The 25,619-nt window shown below is 41.1% G+C and overlaps 2 protein-coding genes across 5 annotated transcripts in view; one reads left to right on the top strand and one right to left on the bottom strand.

Annotated features, from left to right (window-relative positions):
• The window catches only part of zgc:77752 (uncharacterized protein LOC393862 homolog), a 411,733-nt gene that overhangs the window by 72,257 nt on the left and 313,857 nt on the right, over window positions 1-25,619 (bottom strand). The gene's annotated exons all lie outside the window — the stretch shown is intronic.
• srgap1a (SLIT-ROBO Rho GTPase activating protein 1a) overlaps window positions 1-25,619 on the top strand; it is a 97,440-nt gene that overhangs the window by 46,857 nt on the left and 24,964 nt on the right. For 3 of the 4 annotated variants that reach the window (XM_022202302.2, XM_022202326.2, XM_022202318.2), the window contains exons 4-12: window positions 2,510-2,572; window positions 6,603-6,782; window positions 8,225-8,353; window positions 10,976-11,197; window positions 11,753-11,854; window positions 18,920-19,117; window positions 19,886-19,970; window positions 20,934-20,961; window positions 23,213-23,318. In XM_022202302.2, coding sequence (XP_022057994.2) covers window positions 2,510-2,572; window positions 6,603-6,782; window positions 8,225-8,353; window positions 10,976-11,197; window positions 11,753-11,854; window positions 18,920-19,117; window positions 19,886-19,970; window positions 20,934-20,961; window positions 23,213-23,318 — 1,113 coding nt within the window. Of the gene's footprint in view, window positions 1-2,509; window positions 2,573-6,602; window positions 6,783-8,224; window positions 8,354-10,975; window positions 11,198-11,752; window positions 11,855-18,919; window positions 19,118-19,885; window positions 19,971-20,933; window positions 20,962-23,212; window positions 23,319-23,969; window positions 24,004-25,619 lie in introns of all 4 variants that reach the window. The other variant, XM_022202310.2, reaches the window with a different exon arrangement.

The following is a 25,619-nucleotide window of genomic DNA, read 5'->3' as shown; positions in this document are numbered from 1 at the left end:
CATTGCAACCATTATAAATCATATAAAAACATGACTGTACAGGGCTTTTCTGGCTCATCATGGGCATGTGGATGGTGACTCTGCACAAGGTGTTACCAGTACTTAAAAATAAAACTCATAAAACTACAGATTTTTACTATTTACGTTTTCAGTTTTCTACCACACTTACACAATAATAATTTTTTTCATATAGCAGTCTTAAGGACAGAGTTCACAATGTGCTTTGACTAAAACATGCAACACAGACAATCAAACAAGATAAGGAGACAATTCAGAGCAGTCAATTAAAAATAAATAGTAAAAATGATAATAAATTAAATGAATAATTAGCTAGAGTAGCAATTGTAACAAACAAAGGAACAAGGCAGTTTTAAAAATTGAAGAATAAGACTGGGGGTTAAAGTTAAAAATGAAAAATCAATTAGTCAGCAAATTAAAAAAAAAGGGCAATGACATCACACTAAGGGACCAGGCAGCTAAAAGTACAAGTTTTCTTCTGTTTAGTCTAAGCACAGCCTGTAGTTCAACCCAGCTCAGCTTAAAAATCCCTGAATTTCTGTCATGTGACTGTTCGACACCGCAGGTTTTCTAACGGCTCAGCATAGTTGAACAAGGGCTGGAACATTTTTTGTTGTTTGAAGAATCTTGCTAGAATTAACAGTTTATTTTTGGCAAATTGTAAACAAGACATATTGGATAAATTAATCGTGAGGAAATATCACAAATTATGAGCTTAGACGTTGTGAATTTTCCAACCGAGCGGCATGTGACAGATTATTTGTTGACAAGCCAGATTAAAAAAAGGCAAAAAAACTGCAAGAACAAGATAAAATATTACAGAAATGAGACACAAAATAACAAGAATCTGAAACAAAATAGCAAAAAATGAGACAAATGACACAAAACAAAACAAAAAAGAGATAAAATTAGACAAATAAGTTACAAAGGCACAAAAAAATGGACAAACGAGAAACAAAATGACAATATCATGAGACAACACAAGTGAGACAAAAAAGACACAAATTGAGAAAAACAATACACAAAAAACAAAGCACAAAATGACAATAAGACAAAAAACACAAGCGAGACGAAAAGAAAACACAAAACGACGAAAGCGAGAAACAAAATGACAAAATCACGAGACAAACAATGAAAGTCAGACAAAAAAGAGACAAAAACAATAAAAGCAAGAAAAAATCTTACAAAAATGGGACACAAAACAAAAGAACAGTGAAAAATCTTGTGTTTTACTTTATGATCAAAACAGCTTGTCATGGTCTAGGATTTTTTTTCAACTTTATAGTTAATGTCTTCTCTGTAATTTTTCCACTTTACAAAGACATCCCATGGGCCGGATTGGACCCTCTGGAGGGCTGGTTTTGGCCCCTGGACCACATATGTGACACCGCTGCCTTATAGCATAGTCACGCTAATGCAAAGTTTGGCCGTCATGTGGGGGGGGTTCACACAGACTCTTACAGATTTGGGAATATGACAACAAATAGCAAAATAGGGGCCCACTTGTAAAAACATCACTTTCCAGGGCTGCTATGGTTAAAAACTCCACAGAATCCATTTAATACTGACTGACTTCAGTTGTAGACATAGCTTCAATTTATATTCCGCTACCATGTCCATTTGAAAAAACTCCTCCATTCCTTGATCAGAAGTCGATCACTACTTTATCCCACTGCGGTCGGTGACTTGATGCCCTCTCAGAGCCCTCATGCAGGCTTTTGCTGGGAGCGGCTCCCACAATGAGATTTGTCTGAGGATAATTGGGTTAGAGAAAACCTTGGCGTTGCGGGCGAAGGCTGAAACATCATCCAGGTAGCAGCGCGTAGTATCGACTGTAGTGGAGAGATCAAAAATTCATTGTCATGACTCATAATCTCATAAACATGTGATATAGTATATGAGTCGGTGTGAAGGAAATATGGAAGCTCTGCGGTTGAATTAATAGAAAAAGCCCCTCTAAGTCCATCACACCATTGCTGTTAAACGGTATCCCACAACCGTGAGATGCATTAATGTGGGCGTGTGTGTGATAGTATTACTGAGTCAGCCTTGTGGCATGGCTGATTGAGTTAGCATATTTGGAGGAAATCTTTCACATTCAGTCGCGGGGGCCAGCTAATGTGTTGAGCATGTGGACGGAGAAACTTAAGCGGTGTTCGATGATTTCAGTGGAAAAGCTATCATGACATCGACACCACTTTCACACACAAACCCTGTCCTTGACACAGAATGATAAATGCACCGTTTTCTGTTTGAGTGTGTACTATTTGAAACAAGGTCGACGTCTGGTCATTTATATAAACCTTATATACTGTAAATTGTGGGCATTTTCTGAGCAGCTCACTCAGTGGAGATTTAACACAGTGGATAATACTGACAAAGCTACTGTGTTGGTTTTAAAGGAATAGCATCTATTTGTGTATTTTTTGTGTCATAATGGTGATTTTGTGCATTGATCTAATTGTTTTTTTTCTTTCTCTTTCTTTTTCAGAGCAAGGAAATAGCCTTTCAGCTCCAGGAAGACTTAATGAAAGTCCTAAATGAGCTATACACAGTAAGTAGCAGCAACTGCCTTTTTCCACTAATGCACTTAAGTACATTCATCTTTGCTGTGATGGTTTATAGTGCTGTGCTAAATAATGTCTAAATATCAGCAACAGCTTGACATCTTTAACCCTGCAGCTCAGATCAGAAATCTAAAGGATGTTATGTTGAATGTTCGAGTGAATACACCGCCACCAAATTGACTGTTCAGACAGCAGGAAGTTTTCTTCTACAGTACAAAAGCATAAAGTAATCTCCTTTAACCTCGTGAACCAGCTATTGAGAGCCGTTAAGTATCAGCTTTATGTTTGCTCGACTCATTAGGGTGCAAATTCTGTTTTTAATGGCTGTCATCAGCTGTGTTCTCTTGCTCTTAAAAACAAACTCATGCAAAGCCACACTGGGAGGTTGGAGCCAAATAGCGACTCGCTGTATAGATTCTCAGCAGATGGACAGAATAGCCTCTGAAAAGAGCGAGACTCTCTACATGCAGCAGAGCTCCCCGGTCAGAATTAGGTACATTACGTGGTTTGTGCTTAAGACCACGAGCTTACCAGGAGACTCTACATATGTATTTTGAGAAACCCAGAACGGCAAACATAGATGTGGCTGCGGACCTTTAAACTCAGAGGTTAAATTGTCTCAAAGGTTTAGCATTAACATTTCACCAGACCATCAAACATATGCAGCCTTATTTATAAAAATGCCATTTCATCTACTATATTCAATGCATTTGGTCTAAGTTGGTGTGTGTGTGTGTGTCTGTCTGTCTGTCTGTCTGTCTGTCTGTCTGTCTGTCTGTCTGTCTGTCTGTCTGTCTGTCTGTCTGTCTGTCTGTCTGTCTGTCTGTCTGTCTGTCTGTCTCTCTGTCTCTCTGTCTGTCTGTCTGTCTGTCTCTCTGTCTCTCTGTCTCTCTGTCTGTCTGTCTCTCTGTCTGTCTCTCTGTCTCTCTGTCTGTCTCTCTGTCTGTCTCTCTGTCTGTCTCTCTGTCTGTCTCTCTGTCTCTCTGTCTGTCTCTCTGTCTCTCTGTCTGTCTCTCTGTCTCTCTGTCTGTCTGTCTCTCTGTCTGTCTGTCTGTCTCTCTCTCTCTCTCTCTGTCTCTCTCTCTCTCTGTCTCTCTCTCTCTCTGTCTCTCTCTCTCTCTGTCTCTCTCTCTCTCTCTCTCTCTCCGGCATCGTTGGTGCATCTACTTAAATCACAAATCAATAGCTAATTCCGCTACCTTAACTACAGCCATCAGCCCTGCTAGCCTACTACCTTCCCTTAATGCCTTACATTTGCTGCACACTATTAGATGCCAGTAAATTCAGAAACAGATAAGATGAATGAATGAAAGAAATCAAGGCTTGGTTTTTATTACATAATGTGGAGCTCACACACTAATAACATAGCATTAAAACACATGATTTCCAAGGGCGTCATGCAGCTAATGTTTTGCACTGATCCTTCGAGTCCTGGAGGTTGCTGGATGCAGTCTTTGTGCATCTGACTTGTTGTCACACATCCCACAGATGTTCAATCAGATTGGTGGAATTAACTTCAGAGCTCTTGGTTGTGTTCCTTGAGCGGTTCTGGAGTGGTTTCTGAGTTTTGTTGCTTTGGTAAACATGGTTTAGATGAACATACATGTCAACATAACATACGCAACTCCTAAAGTTTGCCAAAAAATGACATTGCACCGTATTGTAAGCTTGATGGCATTGACAGAGTAAAAATCTTAGACAAATCAAACCTGAGTTACAGTCATTGGCATTGTGTTAGCATCCCCATTGATTGTCATGGTGACCTGGGATGCACACTGATGGCAACACAAGGCGAGGTAGTTGTTGTGCCCTCCCAAGAGATGGAGTGAAAAGCACTTCAATTTGCTTATAGAGTCTCCAGTTACTCACCATAGAGGACTACACTGGTTACACTTCCTTGTGCTGCTCCAAACACAACAACGTGTTACTCCAAAGTCAGTGTGTGTCACTCTCAGCAGTGTCCACACTCTGGATTTGACCTGGTTTAGCCCCAGTGGGAGGACACACATATTGTCTCTCTCTCTCTCTCTCTCTCACACACACACACACACACACACACACACACACACACACACACACACACACACACACACACACACACACACACACACACACACACACACACACACACAGGATTGCTATTGCATCAGACAGCCACAGTCCCCATGTCGGCCTCCGCCAATGAAATAACAGGTCTGGTCCGTCTCTAAATATGTCCCTCTAAAAAGAGCAGCAAAGTAAACACAGCCGTGGCAGACTCCAGACCAGTAAGTGAGGAGTACAGGGCCCAAGGTCAGTCACCCATCTCTAAACTGGTTCCAGTTAGGCCAAACCCCACCAAAGGCGACGAGCTCCAGACAAATCAGGCTTCGCTTTGTTGTTCCACACATACAGAAATAACTCCGTTTGGGGGAAGGATGTTTAGGTTTTCAGATGGGTGAGTCTCTATTTGCACTGAAGTTGAGGTTTTGTGCAGACAAGTGTGTTTCATACACAGGTTGTGGAGCTGTAATTTGCTGGAGTTGGTTCATTCCAGGTTAAACCACTGGTGCCCTATATTGCTGCCGTCTCCTGGGCGTTTGAATGTATTTTCTGCCCTTGTGCTCACTTCAGTACATTTGGCCAACTGCCATGTACCGAGGCTCATTTAGGACCAAATCCATGTTATAAAAAGCTTGACAAAGTGTAACACAGTGTAGTTTATCACTTTTAACAAATGTCTGGCACAAAAAGCAAAATTACCAAGCATGTCAAAGAAAATCTTCCTCATTTCTGATTATTTTAGGAAAGATTTTGAGACGCTCTTCTGAGCAGGTTGCATGCTTCCCCTCATTTCTTTCCTTCTTCCCTATTCTCCTCCTGTGTCCTTTTGTTTCTCCCCATCTCCTTTCATTTCCTCCCTTCTCTTATTTCCTTCTCTGTTCTCATCTCATTTCCTCTCCGCCTCATCTCCACCTACTGTATTTCCCCTTCCTGTCTCCTCTCTTCCTCTAAAGTCTTGATTTTACATCAGTGAGGATCCTCCCACTCACAACTCCATGTTAGTCTGATACATTTCGCTCACTGTTTCCCCCACAGCCAGTGATTCACCAGTGCTGTTAATAAGACTTTCTCTCAGCTCTCTTGAAGAAATCATTATTTGTACTTTGTGGTTTACCTGATATGTACAGTGGAGTCACTTCCTAATGGTTGAATGGAGTGGGATGAGCAACACATTAACTCCAAATGAGAATGATGACTCAAGCTTTGAGGTAATGCATTTCTCTTGTAAAGTAGTTAGTGTTAAGGGTGAACAGGTTCAGCTCATTTTCAATTATAGCTCTAATAAAAAGAAATACTATAATTAAGAAGCATATACTGTGTGTTTCACCGACATAAAGCACAGCAATGAAGGCATAAAAAATAAAATAAATGCTGATAATATGGTAAATATGTTTTTTTGGACACATTAGGACACACTTCTTTTCAAAAATGAAGCAAAACAGAAATACCATGTTAGTAAAATGATTTTAAAATGCTTTTTTGTTGTTATTTGTGATGACTTTTCAATAAACTACGGTCAAAAGCAGAGGAAAAACCCAAATCTGCTTTTGGATAATTTTTTTTAAGTAATAGGCAGTAAAGGAAACTTCTTTTTTTCATTATTTTTTTTAGATTTTGCTGCTGGGATTTGTGGTTGTTGTGGTTAAATGAGTCCCACATGTAAAAAGCCAGAAGAGAATCTGTGTTTGGTTTGAGAGAGGAACGTCCTGCTGTGAGAAGAGTTGAATCGATGTGTGATGGATGAGTGGCTCAAAGGATAGAAGCCTTAGTTGTGGGTAATAAAAGGTCAGTCTCCACTATGAAGATGGATTATTCTGACCTTTGACCCGCAGAAACTGACCCAACAATGAATGTTTTTTTTAACCAAGATGACACAGTTTAAGGATGTTTCCATTTTTTATGGTCTTGACAGTAAAATCGTGACAAAGAGGCTTTCCAGATTCTTTTCTTTCATCAACGTTTGTGTGTCTCCAGGTCATGAAAACCTACCATATGTACCACTCAGAGAGCATCAGCGCTGAGAGCAAGCTGAAGGAGGCCGAGAAGCAGGAGGAGAAGCAGATCGGCAGGGGCGATCCCGTCTTCAGTATCCGAATGGAGGACAAATACCAGCGGCGCAGCTCTGTGAAGAAGATCGAGAAGATGAAAGAGAAGGTAAAATGCCACAAGTTCACAATCGTGAAATATTTTAATCCAATTTATGATGACTATGTTTAACCCTCTGAATCCCAAAACCTGCTGGTGGTTTGAAAGCCCTCTTATTTTTCTAAAAAAAATACAGAAATAAGACCATTTGTCAGAGCCAGGAACTGTAAAAACAAATTGGCAGCTTTTCAACCTTCCGACGGTCCTTGAATTAATCATGTGTGACTTGTGGTTTCATCTGGAAATAAACAAATCTGAACCTAAAATCAGAAACTCTCAGAGAGTTGAAGTTTCCAACTGTCCTTGGACTACTTCTCTGTGACTGAATGTAATCCTAAAATCATTGTATTTTATGAAAATAACTTTATTCCACATGTCTGCTTTAAAATTTTGGCAAATATACCGTTTGCAGTAACCAATTCTGTTCACGTGACAAAAATCCTGGTACTTCTTTCACTGAACTAGGCTGAACTGCAGGCTTTGTTTACACAGAGTGGACAGAGGGCAAATATAGGAGGCTTAAGAAGCAAAATATGTATGTGGTAATCTTCATTCCTGCACTGATACAAACTGTGAGCACTTGAAAAAACGTTGTACAAGTTGATCCAGGATGTTCAGCTTTTGTGAAATGAATTAGCAAAGAAATTCAAATTTCATTTTTTTTTTTTTTTACTGATTTCTGCCATTATAGCTTAAAAACAAGATGAGGAAATCATCCATAAACTTCTTGAGGTTCAGATGGTTAAACTAAAAGAAGTCAGCAGTCACAACATTTACTTTTCACTGAGGCATTGTGCATCTGAAGTCTCAAGAATATAAAACTTTGGACCAGGATTTTAAGTGTTTGATGTTAGATACAATTGCAGGAAACTTGCATTTGGTTTTCTCTCCCTAACCCAAGTAAAGGAAAGCACACGGCGAATGCAGCCACATGAACGGGCTTTGTTTTCTGAGAATACGCCTGTTGCCTGTTAAATCTCTGTGGTAAATGATTAAAGTCCATAGGAAGGGATTTTTTTTTAGCACAGTTTTTCCAGGAATGCATTTGGGAAGTGTTAAAATATGGATGATCTGGCAGTGTGTGAGTCAGAGCCCATTGGTCAGTAGATGGTGACTAACTAGCAGCCTCATGCTCGTCTAGTCTGGAGGAAGTGGAGGTTAGAGACAGATGGAAGCTGAAATGAAGGACGCAGGATGTTTTTAGTTTGTCTTTTTTTCTTTCTCTGCTCTTGTTCCTTCTCTTTTTCAGCTATTTATAACAGAATTTAACGTGTTTCTGCTCTAATGTTTATTGAAAATGTTGTTTTGCCAGTAATCGAGTCGCAGCGCGTGCACAGACATTAAAGCACAATCACTTGTCAAAAGGCAATTCTCCGCTCATTAAATTCATTCCGTCTCGCTCGCTCTGTTGTTGTCTGTTTCTCATTCTTGCCTTCTAATTCTCTCATCAGCGTCAAGCCAAGTACTCGGAGAACAAGCTGAAGTCGATCAAAGCGCGGAACGAGTACCTGCTGACACTGGAGGCGACAAACTCGTCCGTTTTCAAATACTACATCCACGACCTGTCGGACCTGATTGATGTAAGTATGAAAATGCCAGATTTTGTCAGCTGTGTTCTGAGATAACTTCATCTTCAGTAGAGCGATTCTTTCTGGCCGTTACGTAAACAGAACCCCCACTTTGGCATCGTTTTAAGAAACTTTTTCCCATCAGAGGAAGGTTTTCGAATATTTCTTTGTGCTTCTCTTGCAGAAGACAAATTACCGTTCAAGGGTGTTTTCACTGACCTTTAGAAGAGATTTAAATTCATAATCAACGGAGACTGATGACTTAAGCAGCTGGGCCTAATATAAAAGAGGCTTTCGGACAGCAGACTGTGGGATGGAAATTACAGTGCAGGACAGAATTAAAGCAGCTTATTAACTTTTGTGATGAAAACCATTCTTTCCTCCTTCCATTCTCCATGTCATTATTGAAATCCCACTCATTATATTTAGTTATAATGTGTATTTCTGACATCATGCCACGGTTTTGAATTCATTTTTCCACATCTTTCCGAAAATCTGAATGAAGAGTGGGAGTGACCCTGCTTTTGTCATTTCCAGCCGTGATTCATAACTCTGTTCACTCCAGAACTCGTTCTCTGCAAACAGATTGCTTTGTTTGACCTTTCTGCTACCGTACTGATAAACATGACTTATTTATTATTATGGCTCACCTGGGTTATTCTATTTTTTTGGAGAAATAAACTTACTGCACCACTTTCTGTGGCGTTTCTAAGGAAACAGGAGAAGGCCAGGATTGTTTGGGGTTTTATATTCCAGACAGGACTGAAGGAGAGAGAGAAATGCAACCTCTGTTCAGCGGCATGCTGTGCGCTGAAATTACCCCTCTCCCCGCTTTGCTTGCGAGCCTTCACATCTCACCAGGGTGTGTGTGCGTACGTGGCTGTGTGTGGGATGCAGTGCATGTGCAGCCTCAAACACATTTGTTTATTGATGATGAGACTTTTTAGAGTTGAAAACCAAAGTGTACAAGCAGCAGGCTGGTAGTGGCATCGTGTTTGCTGAGCCTTCAGGCCATTTTTGGGTTTGTATATGTGTAACCGTGAGTGTGTGTTTGTATTTGCGTGCTCCTGGGGCTTGTGTGTCTTCCGAGTAGAGACCTTAGCCAAGGTTCCAGTTCTTAAAAATCAGCATTAGATCCTGGAGTAACATTCAGGTTGTGTAACGCAGAGGCAGTACTGCTGGCTCAGAGAGTGCTGGGATGTTTCTATGGAAATTTGTCTTATTTACAGATCAAACAAGCTGACTTTTTTTTTACTGGGTACTGAACGAGTCAGTTATTTGCATATGAAATCCAAGAGTTTGACTAAGTGGTTAGAATGAACTGTTTGGTTTTGAATTGATCGTATTATTGATGTACTTCACACAGCATCAGAAAACATCAGTCAGATGGATTCAGCTGGAAAAATAAGTCGCAGATTCCAGTTTTAATGGAGTACAGAATGCCGATACTATTATGTTGGCAGATATTAGATCTGTGGTCATATATCCATACAGCAGGGGTCGGCAAGTAGATGTGGCTTCGGGCCAAAATGTTTGTAAACAATCAAACAGCGGGCCAACCTGCGGGGGTGTGTGCTCCGATTCCGCGGGGGGGGGCGGCGATACCGCGAGCAGCGGAGCTTCTACAGCTGATCGCCGCTGCTTGGGACACACGTCTCAATTCTGATCACAGATGTATTAAAAATGACTCCCGAGATGCACACACTGTTGCTCAGTGAAATCTGGCTGGTACAACCGTGCCCGACCACTAGCACAAACGCAGAAATGCTCGGCAGCAGTCGACCACGCGAGTTTCATGTTGCGGTGACGGACTGGCTTGGCTCCGTGCCAAATCAAATTTTCAAAATCATCTGGCGGGCCAGATATTCCTGAGGGGCCAGTTTTGGGCCGCCAGTTGCCAACCACTGCCATACTGTATGTAAGAGGTTTTTGAAAAGGGATACACATTTTACAAACTAGTTAGCAACTTACTGTGACGACACCAGCCGACTCTACACCGATATCTGCTCAGCTGTGATGTGTACTCTGCTGCATGTGCTGCAGACAGTACTGAGAGAATTGTCACGAGTTGGAGCAACTCTGCTGCACAAGTTATGTGATCAAGCTATTTCTGAATGATCCCAATGATCTTTTTCTGCATTATGTTCTGTAACTATACTGATGTGTCTGTGATATCAGCCAATAGTATGAATGAATGTTTTATTTCAGACGTGAGAAAAAAAGCCGCAAAAACAAATGTAAATGTTCAAAACAATATAAAACACAACAAAACAAGCAAACATAATAAAACAAAGCAAAAAACTAATAACTCAGCATATCTGAAAAGGAGTAGGACGAAGCATGAGCTCATTTCCTCCGAGCCCTTTTCCATTTCGACCATCAGTCGAATGTGTTTATATACATGTTTACAACATAGAATATAAATAAACAAATATTAAATAATCAGTGGTATACTTATGCACCTGTGGGATCATTTTGTTCTTTTGCTGATTTGTACCAAAGATTCTTCGTTTCTCCAGCTTTGTAGAACTTTTCCAGGAGACCCGTCTTAGTTTTATATCATTATCTTTTTTATGATAACCATTAATTTTCACCATGAGTAAGATTGATCTGGTCCCCTTTTTTTCTATCCAGTGCTGTGACTTGGGCTACCATGCCAGTCTGAATCGGGCCCTGCGGACCTACCTGTCAGCAGAATACAACCTGGAGACGTCACGCCACGAGGGTCTGGACATCATCGAAAATGCTGTGGACAGTCTGGACCCACGGAGTGACCGACAGAGGTTCATGGAGATGTACCCCACGGCTTTCTGCCCACCGGCAAAATTCGAGTTCCAGCCTCACATGGGCGACGAAGTACGTAGCGCTGAACAATAGTGTTTTGACGATGAAATCTAATAATTGTGCGTTTGTTCTGGGATTTAAAATTAAATTGGGACACTAAAAATGATCAAAAGTGTATTTAGAAAGCCGCTAAAATAAGTTTTGAAATGTTTTGCAGATACACCAAAGTAAATTTAGAGTTTATTAAAAAAGTCTCAGACTTAATGAGGTCTGATATTCAGTGGCTTAAGTGCAGCTTTTTACTGCGTCTGGGCTGCCGGCTCAGGTTTTATGGGGCACTGAATTTGACAAATCATGTGTTATTCCTCTCCCGGCAGTCATGTAGCTCAACATGTGTTAAGTTTTACTGTTTGGCTGGCACTACGCTGATATCATGTCTATTTACTAGCTGTTGTTGTGTGGCTGTCTGGATTCATTTGGCAGAAGTCACTGTGGTTTGCCCTGCAATCCAAGAAGAATTTGAATGCCTGTATCCTGTTTAAACCAGGGCTTACGTGACTTTGTTCCCACAATAGGTTGAAATTTCAGGTTGTGGGTCTGTGACGGTGTGTTTTCCCTTTCCTCCAGGTGTGTCATGTGTCGGTGCAGCCGCCAGTGAACGGGGAGCTCATCCTGAGGTTCCAGCAGCTGCAGTCTCGCCTGGCTACTCTGAAGATCGAAAACGAGGAGGTAAGATAGTGGCACGAATACTTTGAAACCACTGGTTAATTCTGGGGCGGGGTTTAGTTATGCCTCTTCAGCTCCGATTTTGTCGCCTGGCAGAGATCTGTGAGTTTTCTTCGTCTGTGGGTTGCAGAATGCTGATAATTGCAGAGAATTAGAGCTGCTAAAGAAAGTTAACTTTAGCCAGAAGTCATCCAAGGTGAGACAGAAAATAGCTGCTGATGATCTCTGAAGAATCCACACACAGACACACATATACGCACTCTCTATTTTCCTCTCTCTCATGCCCTGCAGGTAGCCATCAAACCCTCTCTGTGAAGCCTTCATTTTTTTGCTCCCACCGGTAGAATTCGCTGCCTCGCTTTTATTTGCACAAACCTGTCCTGCGTCTTTCTTTTTTTTGACATCCGACGTGCATCTTTGCTTCTCGGGCTGTATTGTTTTAATGTGTCTGCAGCATGCTTGAGTAAGTTTTTTTTTTTTTATTGAACAAAGGGAAGAAAGGCTGTGACTTCTGCCGGTTCACAGAGTGCAATCACATCCATCAGGCCGGCTCTTGTATCATGTCTGACCTGCTTCCCCTCTATGAGCTCTCAGTGCCTTTTCCTCTTTGTTTTTCTCCCTCCACATCAGTGCGTTTTTTCTTTTATCCTTCTACAAAGAAACGTAGGAACGTGTCACTCATCTCCCTCTGCATTCGCTGAGATTTTATATTCCTTTTGATGAAATTGTCAAGTCTTCAGTGAAATTGAGTGAAAATACATTGATGGAAATGGCCAGAAATGGATGTGGCATAACAGTGTTTGGGGCTTATTTCAGTTTTCACAATCTTTAAGATTTCAGTCTTGATTAATTGGTAGACCCCTGTGGTTACTGATTGTAGCAGCAAGTGTAATGTGGTGCTAGAGGTCCCAGAAAAACTGTGAGAAAACACTTCTGAGCAGAAATACTGCCAGTGAACAACAGATGTAAGAGTTGGAAGAGCTCACTGCGTCTGGTTTACTTGTTCAGTATTTCAAACTGTTGCCAGAAACATACAGAAAATAATTTTCGTGATGATATCTGTGGCTGTTAGCGACAAATACATTCTGTTCCCTGTGACTGCTTTTCAATAAAGTCCACTCCACGTTTCACCAGTTGAATGCTTTTAATGTGAAGCCGTATTTGATTTAATTTAACACAACTATAGAGGAGTGATCAATAAGGGTGATGTCAATGGGGTAAAATTAGTTTCAGTTAGTTCAGCAGCGGTGTTTAAGTGGAGGGTTTATGTTCCCAGCAGAACATGGTGTTGACGAGATGTTTTTTACTTTCAGCTATCAGCGCTTTATTGTTGTGGAAGAGGGGGCAGTTCTGGTAAATCTTGACTGTGTGTTTAGAAAATCTCAATGTTGGATCACCAGTGAAAACTTTCGCACTGGGAGGTAATTAAAGGACGTGAATCCCTCTGATGGATTTTGCAGAGAAATAGCAATCATCAGTACTATGGAACATTTATTTCTCTTTTCAGTATTTAGAACCAGCCTCAACATTTGGCTAAATCTGCTGCAGATTGTCACCGATGATTACCTTTTACTTCATCTCCCTCATTTTATTTATTATCTCACACTAGTGGACTTATAAGTTTAGTATTATTTCTCATTGTTTATTTATTGTTCTGTGGTTGTTTTTTCTTTTTTTTCCTGCCCAGGGACAACTGATGCAAATTAGCAGCGAGCTAACTCTGGTGAAATTGCTCTAAATGGTCCTTTCTAAATAAATGAAGAAATAAGTTAGTAAATGGGGTTCAACATCAATGAATATCTTAAATATAATAGCAATTATTTCAGTTTCCTGGTACTAGCTTCCCAAACATGTGGATGTGCTGCTTTATGTCGCTGTAAACTTTACATTACTGGTTTCTGTCAGAATAGAAGAAGGCAATTAAACGCTGCCTTATGTTGGACTGGATTTGTGTTACAAGGACATTGATGACATTTCTGGGCTAATAGGAGAAAATACAAGTTAATCAGTAGTGAAATAACCCTCAGCTGATGCCCAGTTATCATTGGAAGTCTGGATGTGTTGTTTTACGTTGCGTATCCAGACCGGTCTGGGTCCTGCTGGTGTCATCACAGCTCACACTGCCAGCAGTATGTACAGCATTTCTGCAACTGGGCATATACACATGCCCCCCTGTGTGTGTGTGTCTGTCTATGTCTGTGTGTGTGTGTGTCTGAGCTGACGAGTCCTGCTTGCTTCATGTCCTTGTCCGCCTGCCTTGCTGAAGCGGATGTCCTGGTGGGTCAGAATTGGAGGGCGCTGCTGCCTCATGTTAGGATCACCAGATGGCCTCTCTTCCTGGGCATGGCGTGCCAGATACATCCTTGAAAAATGAACTTTCAAAGCGCCGTGTCGACCTACAAGCTGCACCGTCAAATGTACAAGAGAGAGGAGTCTTTATCTGGACAGGAAAAGCTACGAGGCAGCGCTTCATAGAAGTGCAGCTGCTTCCTCAAGCCTCTTTGACTCCTGTGAAATGGTGAAAGAAAACATTGCTGAATAATTTACTCGACTTCAGTGGTGGGTGGGGTGCGACATGGGGAGGAGGACTCTGGATTTCACTTTCATTGCAGCGTTGGGGTTCACAGAACTCTGCTGGGTGCCTCGCTGCAGAAATTACAATTTAATTTCTTTCATTAAAAAAGTTTTTCTCAAAGGACATCATTTGTTTCAGCCTCTCAGTCTGACAGAGCGGTTTGTCTCTTTTTCACGTTTAATAACCTGCCCATTTAGATCGCATTTGCCTCTGCATGACCCAGAGCTCACACTGGCTAATTTTCCTCCTCTGGATTCAGTCATCTTCTCAGCAAACACACAGGCACATTTAGCAGTTATTCTCAAGATGTTTCACACTGAACTCTGGCAATCTAATATCATCTGCTTTGCGGGGAGTGTTTGTTTTTCCTCAGATAAATATCAGGGAGAAACATCAAAGCTCTGTGCTCAGAGCTGGATGATCAGCAGATTACAGACTGAGGTCTGCTGACAGCTATGGACAGCAGTCCAGCTCCTGAGAGGTGATGATAGTTGTTGAGTAATGCCTCCTGACTTGGAGAGTGAAACTTAAAGTGTGTTTGTATGGAAGATATTAAGAATGAACTTGGTTTAGGAGGTGGTTCTGTGTTATCACCAGATTCACACAATGAGTGTCAGCCAGAACACCACTTGAAGCCAGTTTCTCCAGAGTATAGAATAAAAGAAGCAGAGACTTGGTTGATTGTTTTTTACTTGCAGTTGTGGTTCTCTATAAGGAAAAGGAAATAATAAACTCTAATCTAAATACATAATCTTACTCCAGTAATACAAGTATTAGAAACAAAAATGCAATCAAATGCTCTACAATCATGAGCTTATGTACTTCCATCCATAAACACCATCAGTTACTCATATTGCCGCTTTTTGGAACTTATTAACGTAGAACTTCCTGTCTTCCATTTCATAATAAAACACTCTTGCTATATAAACATGGACACGCTCTTATTCTGAAACTGGAAATATACAAAGCAGCAGCACTTTAACACTCATAACTTCAGATGGCAAAAATAAACTTATTGTCATTACTTTCCTGACTTAACAAAGGCACAGTGCAGTAACAGTTCAAGCCAAAGAATAAATGTATAGTAATGAGCTTCACGTGACTTGTATTAATTAACCTGCTGCACAGCTACATTTAACTCTTAATAAACATATCATTGCCACGACGCCGGCTCATTAGCATAATAAAGACATGCAGAAACACATGGCACTAAATCGAACATTATTTCAATATAAACTACAACCTTAATATATATTTAACATTGGTACCTTTCTACAGTGTTGAATGGAAATATTTTGGCTTTTGACAGTCCAGACGTTGCTTCCAATTAAGTGGACGTTGACCTTTACTAGACTGATCCTCTGCCTGCTTGCGAAATAGTGATATCACACTGTAGGAAATACTTGAGTCATGGTTCCGGATTAAAAAAACCAACATACTTAACTCCATCTCAGGGACTTTCTCCAGGTCTGCTGTGCAGCTGCAGGGACTAATGGGCAGCGTATCCTCCGAGTGTCTCTAAGAGCTCCGTTGTAATTAAACCCAGCAGCAAACACTGGTAACTATTGGTCTGCTGAATAATGGATAAACTCAACAGCTTTTTCACTGGGAGCGATTCTCTCGCATGCATGGCTCCTGTCTTCGTGGTGATAGCTGGCCCTCTGGGCTCCATGGGGGCCACCCGGGATGAAGCTGCCATGGACGTAGGGAGAGGGATCCCAAACACGCTCAGAAAGCGTAACTAATGACTGAATGTCACAATGACTTACCTATTTTAGGGACCTGGTGTGGATAAAGGTTCACTGCATTCATTTAAAGTGTCTTGTTCATTTCTTCTATTTTAACTGTAGTTCAGGTCACTGTGCCTCATCGTTCACTGGATGGAAACAGATCAACCTTGATTAGAATCAGAGGAAACTTGAGGCAATGCCAGATGTTTTGCCACGTCACTGTTGGTCACAGCTGAGTCTTCTCTATTGCGGTTAGGAGTGCTGAATTTCTTGGCTTTTACAGAATCTGGTTACCGTAAACTTTTTTTTTTGCAATTTTTAAATGAGACATGGAGAGTAAAGTGATTTTTTTTTTGTTGAAATATTTGGGTTTTAAGCTGTTTTTTTGTCTATTTTTCAATGGTACAGCAAAGCACAGATGATTAAGGGCCATTGTGAGGTTTGAAATGTGATCATTCTGTCAGATAAACGGTGTAAATTAGTGATTGTTTAAAAGACAAGAGTCCTTTCAGACATGTTTGTGGGTTTTTGGATTCAGAGAGTTAAAAGGTTAGTTTTTTGTTGGTTATTTGAGTTTTCTTTTACACACCGTCTTTACTAGTGTTCCAGCCTGCAGTGTGTTTTTACCTCACTGTAACTACATCCACATTGTGAACCTGAGCGTGTGTGTCAGCGCTGTAATCCATCACAGTCGCACATGAAAGCTGTGAAGTCTTCTCTGCTTTTTCGATGTTGGGTTTTTTTTCCCCCCAGTTTTGAAGTCACACGTCAATAATCCTCTGTTGTGTTTCCACCAATAATCCACTCTGGTCTTTCATTACCACTGAGGCCACTTGATAATGGGGAAATAGGGTCACTTTTGCCTTACCATTAAGAATAATTAGGAGGAATTCCAGCTGCGTTTCACTCAGAGCCTCATTGACCTGTGGCAAACCCCTCTTTTTTAAAAACACACGAAACTGAACAGAGATGCTCACAAAAGTTCACTCCCCCCCCCCCCCCCCCCCCCCCCCCCCCAGAGTGTCTCCATCAAATGCAGAGGAGCATTTTGCTGCTTTTTCCACAGAGCTGGTGTTTTTACATCAGCTGGGCCTCTTTGCCTCTGCAGCTTTTCCACATCAGTGATTCATGGTCGCACTTGACAGTCTTTAGACTCTTCCTCCTTGTCTCTCTCCTTTATTTTTGTCTTTCTCTCTGTAGCTATTTCTTCTTATGCTGCAAATATCCCCAGCCCACATATGTCCATATTAATATTATTTTCAAAAAATGCATGCATAGAGAATGAATTTAGAGACTTTGAATAATTTTAATCATGTCATCATTCAGTATTATTCATGATAGGTGATGGGGCTCTTCATCTGACAACACAGTTTATTTACTCTTTAGGGAATTAAAAAAAGACAAGAATATGGACACATAAACCTCCATACAGTGACTTTTTCTTCATAAAATGACATATTCTTGTGCTATCTGAAGACCGTGTTTCATATATAATAATATATAAGAATAGAATGATTATTGTACACTTCTTGTTTTGTTTTCATAATATTACCAGATATCTTCATTTACTTATTGTGATTTTTTTCCATGAAACTGCAGCATCACATCTGTTTATTCAAAATATTTGTACTTCATACAAGTTACATTTCTTTGTAAAATTACATATTGGCTCGTGTAACTTGAAAACCTTTTTCTATGTTAACAGTAACGTATAATAATATGATAATTATAGTACAATTCTTACTTTTTTATTATCAGTTTTTCCCCAGTAAACTGCAGCGTCACATCTGTTTATTCAAATATTCTTTCTTCATAAGCGTTATATTTCTTTATAAAATTACATATTGGCCTGCGAGATTTAAAGACTGTTTTTTATGTAATGATAATATAATGAATATAATACAATTCTTTGTTTGTTTTCATAATATTACCAGTTTTTCTTTATTTACTTACTATTATGCTTTTTTTTCCGCTGAATTCCAGCATCACATCTGTTTATTCAAAGTGTTTTTTCTTCATAAAAGTTATATATTGACTTGTGTAATTTGACTACTTTTTTCAAAAATTTTTCTATAATAACTGTGATATATAATAATATACTAATTATGATACAATCCTTGTTTTGCCTTCATAATATTACCAGTTCTTCTCTTTTCCCTTAACATTTTTCCATTAAATTGCACTACCACATCTGTTTATTCAAGTTGTTTTTTAATAATCCACACAATCAATCAGGTGAAGTGTCTTTAACTGTCCTGTAGCACTTATAAATGCATTTACCCTGACATTCATGTGTCACCGTGTAACAGACGCTGTCATGGTCTGCAGCTCTTGGGCCGGTTGAACATTTTTGCAGTAAGTGGCGGAGCAAAGTCAGCCGTGTTCTGGTGTTTCTGAGAATCACTGTTGACAGGGATGAGGCGGTTATGGAAATGAATCTTCAAAGCCTGCGACTGATCGTACCATCTCCAGCAGACACTGTTCACCTCTGGTCCCTCTGAGTGCACGCAAATTGATTGCTTTTGGCAGAGAGTCACGTTTAACAGCCAGTGGAATTTTAGGAATATGCGTCCTGTCAGAAAGCGTCTGAATTTTTCAGAGCGTCTTGGGATAGATAGAGTGGTTTTTAGGGAGTGCGATGAAACGGGCTGCTGTGTACGCTGGGACGGTAACATCGTGACAGTGAAGAGATGACATCAAGCTTTTAAGTCGCTTCGCTGTGAGCAGTTCTTCAACCCTCTCAACTTCCCTCCGTTTCCACAGATCAAAAAGACATCAGAGGCCACCCTGACCACCATCCAGGACATGGTGACCATCGAGGACTACGACGTGTCCGAGTGCTTCCACCACAGCCGCTCCACAGAGTCGGTTAAGTCCACTGTGTCGGAGACGTACCTCAGCAAACCCAGCATTGCCAAGAGGAGGGCCAACCAGCAAGAGACGGAGCAGTTCTACTTCATGGTGAGTGCAGTTCAGACAGCACTGAAGTCATCCAAGAATCAACAGAGATTGGCTTGAAGTGCTTTCAGTTGGAGATAAAACACTGATATGACAAATTTACCTGATTAATTTACATGTCAAGGTAAAGGTCTTGCAATATTAAATAGAGAAACAAAATGATTCCCTTTAATTTGGTGTCAGTGGAGAGGAAAGCTTATTTTTAACAAAGAGGGATGTCCAACAAAGCCAGGCTATAGGAGGGCAGCCGTCCACCTTGATCTGTTGGGGTGAAGGTAAAGGGGACAGAAAAATGTTGAGAAAGAGATGTATTTTTATCTAAACTGGCATAAATCTCTCTAACAGTCTTGCTTTAAAGTCTCTCTGTGCTTTTTGCCCTTAGATTTTTTTCAAAAGAAGCGAAAACATCAGATTATTAACTCAAAACTCTCTCAAATGACTCTGAGAACGTAAAGTCAGACCTTATATCTGCACTTGAATATGCTTAATTTGTGCAGGTAAATTCTAATTGACTTAAGTGTCTGTATCTCATGCACTCTTTGAAATCTCTGATCAGCAGGCAGAGGAGCAACTCTCCCAAAATATTTCCATTTTGTAAAGCTAACTGCTATCTTGTTCCAGTCTGAAGACGGACATGCTCTGATAAAGGCTTTAAAAAGGCTCTCGGCATGTCCTTTGCCCTTGGCTGCCTTATCATAGATTGCTGTCTTAAGAGCGGGTGCTCTGGCTGGCACTCAGGGCCGCCGTGTAATTACTCTCAATTCTCCACAGAAATTCCGTGAGTTTCTGGAGGGAAGTAATCTCATCTCCAAACTGCAGGCCAAACACGACTTGCTGAAGAGGACGCTTGGTGAAGGTACAGTTAGTCTTTAAACTTGCCCTCCTCACTTTCCCACTGCTCTTGTTCTCATAGGATAAATGTATATTCTCCAACCAAAATCAGGACAAATTGTCTCTAAATGGCTGTTAAATTCTGTCTGTTTTAGTTTCTGCAGCCTTACCCAAGTAATATTAGCCTTCTCCATGGCAAACGTCCCATTGTTTGCCTGCTTTGTCCACAAGTCAAAGCTTCTAGATGGTAATCTGGGTTTTAGCCAGGCAAGCCGGAGCTGAGTGGGGGATTGTGAACTTGTATTATCCGTCTTAGTGATTGATTTGCTCCCAACTTAATGGACCGCCAAGTATTAGAGGGGTGGCGCTCATTACTCCCCTTGTTCTACATTGGTGGGATCTCCTGAAGGCATTGGCGAGTATCTGTCAGTCATTGTGCTAACCAGCAGTCCTGGTGGTCTCCGTCAAGCTGTCCGCTAATGAATCCATCCCAAGGAAGAAGAGAAAAGCCTCCTGCTTCTCCCACACACTTCTTAATCATATTGTTGTCAATGAGCTGAAGTACAGTGTGAGTCACTCAGACACAGAGACAGGTCATATCCTGTTCATGGGAGCAGATGGCCACACATTTCTAACTTCTCCTGTTCTCCAAAACCATTTGGAAGCTATTTTGTGCTTAACCTTACTTGTCCAAACCTGTAGCTCTGTGTATTCCTATAATGATTAGTGTGTCTGTGCGCCTATGTAATCTGTGTCCTGGTAGATGTTTGTGCTGTAACTGTAATGAAGCTAAAGTGTTGTCCCAGTGAGATAGTGTGTGTTTGTAGGCGTGTATATGGGTTCTGTTTGTCTTGCTCAAGAGGCCAGCGGTTGTGGACAGATGGCAGGCTTCACTAACCGTGTGCACAATTCACCGCAGGGACCTCAGACACAGGTTTCAACATGTCCACACGACTAACTTCAGCCTTTTTTCCTCTCCTAACTGCAGGCCACAGAGCTGACTACATGACCACAAGGTAAAACACACACTCACACACACACACGTTGGCACCTGTGCATATTGGAGATACAAACCCGGCCGGCTTTCTTTCCAGCAGTGACAGAAACTGTTGTGTTGCACCTCATCCAGGCAATAACAGTTTGCCTCAGGGAATTCTCATCTGAACCCCTGTGTGATTATGAAAACAAACACATTGTCATTAATGTTGAAGTGTGGAATTAGCATATTACATCAGAGCCCATTTTTGTAGTTAACTAGCTTTGCATTTTCTAATATTTTCGATAAGAAATTGTAATATTTTTTTCTGAAAAAGCAGCATATTTTATTTGATTTAATGTTAAAAAAAATCAACTTTTAAAAAGTATCCTGCCATATGCAGTGAGTAGTCATTCAGCAAATAAGAGAAAATTCATGTAACTTAGTTTTTTCTGGTTTTTAAAGAAAACAATCAACCTTGAAATGTATTAAGCACTTATTTTAAAAAAAGGAGGTAACACCACTCTCTCAAAGTTAAATGCATCTCTACAAAAGCTACAATTAGAAAGCCATACACTTGAAATACAAAACATCGCCTCCCTTTAAGACTCCTTCCAAATCCTCTCCTCCAAAACACGTGAACGCGCCGTCAGTTGGAGAATTAATCCACGGAGAGGGTGTTGGTGGGAAGAGGAGTGCAAGGGATTACCTCATGTCTAAAATCACACAAATAGGCTACATCACCACATTTGCAAAATGTCCCGTTAAAAGCCAATACAGACTAAGATAAGATAAATACAGTCAAACAACACTTACACACAATTAGGCTACAATGCAGACAGGCGACAAAGATATATACAGATATGTGTAAACATGCTGTCATGAAACTGCAGAAGGATGGAGACCACAATGAGCGTTGATAGAGATGATAGTGTCCATAAATGAAGGAATATAGCGACTGGGATGCCACCCACTGCTTTGTTGATGACCATCTTAAGCCTCCAGTTTGGAATTCTGTCCAAACGTCACAAGTGAGGAGAATCGCAGACTGTCAGTCACAACATCCATGCCCTAAACATCCCTGGCTTTATCATCTGTTTTACTCTACATGAGACAATATTTTACTAAGTGAACATCACGCCTGTCATAAAACCAGCTATTAACACCACAAACTGATCAGTAGAATGTTTGCTGAGGTAGCAAATTAACAGAGAAGTAGGGTCATTTTCTCATAGACTTTTATAAGATTGAACTTCTTTTTGAAACCAGATTAGTAGCCCCCTGCTGGACGGTTAATAAAATGCAAGTTTTAGGTACATTGGCTTTACTTTACAGAACCATCCATCTTTTAATTACAGATACATCAATGGATGCAAAATGTTGGAGGTTTACATGGAACTGCAAAATATTACTGCTCATTGTCTGCTGTTAGCTGTAGCAGTGTATCTGCCTGCTCTTGTGGAAGACTTGTCTCATGTAGAGCAAATGCAGTGACTTTTTACAGGCCTTTCTTTTTATTATCAGAACACTTGATTGGTTATGGTTTGGATGCTCATAGACTTTCAAGAAATGTCTCTCGAATACATTGCATGCTCTAGCTTTAACATTATATAGGCTAAAATATAAAAAAGAAAATTATCGTTAACATAAATAATTGTTAGGTACAGCCTCGTAAGTAGAGATTAACACCAGTTTCTAAATGTCTTTCACACTGGTATGTTATTTGCTGAATCCTTGCTGGAGTGCATAATGACAGTTTTATTCAAATTGCAGACATGTTATTTTTGTGTTGGTATTTAAAACACCTTCAGGCCTTTCCAGTTAAAATGTTTTGTCAGTATGATTGAGCAGCAGAGGCAACCAAAGTCCCAGACTCTTTTTATCTCAGTCCTGCAGGTCACCAGAAGCCAAACTGCATTAAGTCACACACACCGACACACACATTCACACAAACTAATGGAGGCTGTCCCCTGCAGGGCCTGTCATGAGGTGGATGCTGACACATTCGATGCTCCCAGCGGCTCTGACATTTCACTGGCCTGTGATATCTTGTGGAGAAAGAAAAGAAAAGATTATAGAGAAAAAGTTCTTCCGTGGGTTTCAGCGGTGTCTGAAAATACCCTTATTCACTTGTCCATCGTGTGGAGTTTGAAGGGTTTTAAAGATTAGTCAGCCTCAGCTTCAGTTTTTGAAGGACATAGAGGTGATTGGAGAACAGGCGCGCAAAGACAAACCACTTGAGAATGAAAACTGCACTGTTTGCTTCTTCTAACGCATTCTTTGTATTCTAGACATCCCAATGGGCCGCTCAGAAGCCACACTGGCACCCGGCGGGCTAGACCCCGCTCTGTTTTTAATGTTAGGTTATTTAATGGCAATTTGGAGTCATTTATCAAGGTACTGATTACCAGTCTGCCTCTCGACTTTGCTCCTCCTCCTATCTGTTTTCTGTCTTGCTCTGGCTTTCTGGCCATTTTGGTGGGTTCCCCCAAAGCATCTTAGCTTCTGATTTATCGTTTACCAACAAAAACAACAACATATTTGCGCTAAGATGGATTCTGGAAACCTTCCTCATGAGTCAGTGAGCTCTGGCGGTCTGAGATGTCGGGGTGGCATTGATAGATCTGGAGGGCGGCGAGAGGAGAGGAGCAGCAGTTGGAGGGATAAATGTTTGTCTCCGTCAGCTCCCCTGACTCACTGCTGACCTGGCATCGCCGAGCCGCTCTGGCAGAGATATTCTCTCTTCGCCTCCTCCAGAGTGAGAGCATAGGCCAGTGAAAACAGCAGGATAAATGGCAGTCAGGGAGCGGATGCCAAACTGATAAGGTGTGCTGCCTCCCTCCTCCGGCCTCTTCGCCGCCTCTCGCTGGTGGCCGTGTCCAGTCCCGCCTGGTCCTGTCCAGTTCCCACTGTTTTCTTTTGGGTTTGGTGCCAGCACAGAGTGGATTGAAGGTGCGCTCGTTAGTAAAAGCTTTGGTGGGCAGCTCCTAATCTGGATCTTGCTTTTTTCTCTCTCCATCTCTGTCTCTTGCAACATTTTCTGTGTAGCCGCGGACGACGGAACTCACACACTCGACATCAGGTAGACACTCTGAGGCGTCTTTGGGGGCCCGTGCTGCTTGCCTTCGCTCATTTTCCTGATCTGTCCTGCATTAACAACATTTTCACTTCACTTTGTGCTTGTCTGTTTATTAATGATCTTTGTGAGTACACTCAGACAGACTGAACTGAAGAGACACGTCAAAATCGTAATTGAATGTAACTGATAAAACACAGTCGTCCCAGTCTTACATGCCCAGAGAGGCCGCATTACATCAGGGGTGTCAAACTCATTTTAGTTTGGGGGCCACATTCAGCCCTGTGTGATCTGAAGTGGGCCGCAGCAGTAAAATCACAGAATAATAACGTAGAAGTAACGACAGCTCCAAAGTTTTCCTTAGTACATTCTGAAAATGTTGACATTTAAGGAGTGATCTTTTTACAAAACATTATGAACAACCTGAAGTTCAATTTCAAAAACCTTATGCCTCAGTTTATCATTTGCACGTTACCACTTCCAGATCACAGAGTGTTTACAAAGACACAAAACATTTAGTCAGAGGTATCTGGAACTGAACGATATAGTATTTTACCTAATGATCAAAATGACAAATCAGGCAAAAAACAAGACAAAATATGAAAAAAAATGAGACACAAAGCAACAAAGGAATGGACAAATCACATGGGCATGACAAAAAAAGACAGAAAATGACAAAAATGAGACAAAAAGCGACTAAAGCGAAACACAAAATGACAAAAACAAGGTGAAAAACAAAAGTGAGACAAAAAGATAACACAAAATTCCAAAAAAACTTTACAAAATCATCTCATGAGCCAGACTGGACCCTCCGGTGGGCCGCTTTTGGCCCGCGGGCCGCATGTTTGACACCCCTGCATTACATAATCTAGCTCTACCCAAACCTGTGCTCGACACTCGCAGCTCCACTCCAGCAATAGCTCGTTGATTTTGGCATCATTGTTGCGTTTGAGCCCATTGTATACCCCTGAGGGCTGTAAACCGATCCACTGTATCATTAAAAGCATGTACCGAGTCCCCGTCCAGCACTGAGTCGCAGGAGCAGCTGGCACCGAGGCAGAACAAGAGTGGCGTCCACGTCCAAGTGCGTGAGAGGAATGCGTTTTCTGTCAAGGAGACGCTGACTCTCCCTCTCATCTCCCACTTCTGCCCGGAGCTTCATACTGAGTGTGCGGCTCTTTAGATAAGCTCTCGCTAATTTAAACACAGCCCGAGACAAAGTGTATTAACAGCACTGGAAGCCAATTTGAAATGTGCTGGACAACAAGTTTGTCCATGCTGCTTGTACTCGGTGATTATTATGGGAGACTGGGCATGAAATAAAAAGGAAGTGAAGTCAGGTCAGTCTGTCTCGGTAAGGTCTCAACAAAGTCACACTCACGTTTTATCAAAACTCACCGACTTCACTTACACTGGGTGTGCATGTTTATATATGTGTGATGTCACTTCCTGTAAGAGCCCGACCAATACAATATTATTACCTTGTTTGTACGTGTGGGATTATCAAACATCTTCCAGTATCAGCACCGGAAGAGCAATAATAATTCATATTTCACAATTTTTTGACATTATTTTCAAAATATATACAACTTATTTACATTTACTGTAAAAGAAATGTATTG

The sequence above is a fragment of the Acanthochromis polyacanthus genome, chromosome 8 (assembly GCF_021347895.1).
Source record: "Acanthochromis polyacanthus isolate Apoly-LR-REF ecotype Palm Island chromosome 8, KAUST_Apoly_ChrSc, whole genome shotgun sequence".
In the NCBI taxonomy this organism is placed as follows: domain Eukaryota; kingdom Metazoa; phylum Chordata; class Actinopteri; family Pomacentridae; genus Acanthochromis; species Acanthochromis polyacanthus.
The sequence above is the reverse complement of the archived record's forward strand: the minus strand, read 5'-3'. Positions and strand labels throughout refer to the sequence as shown.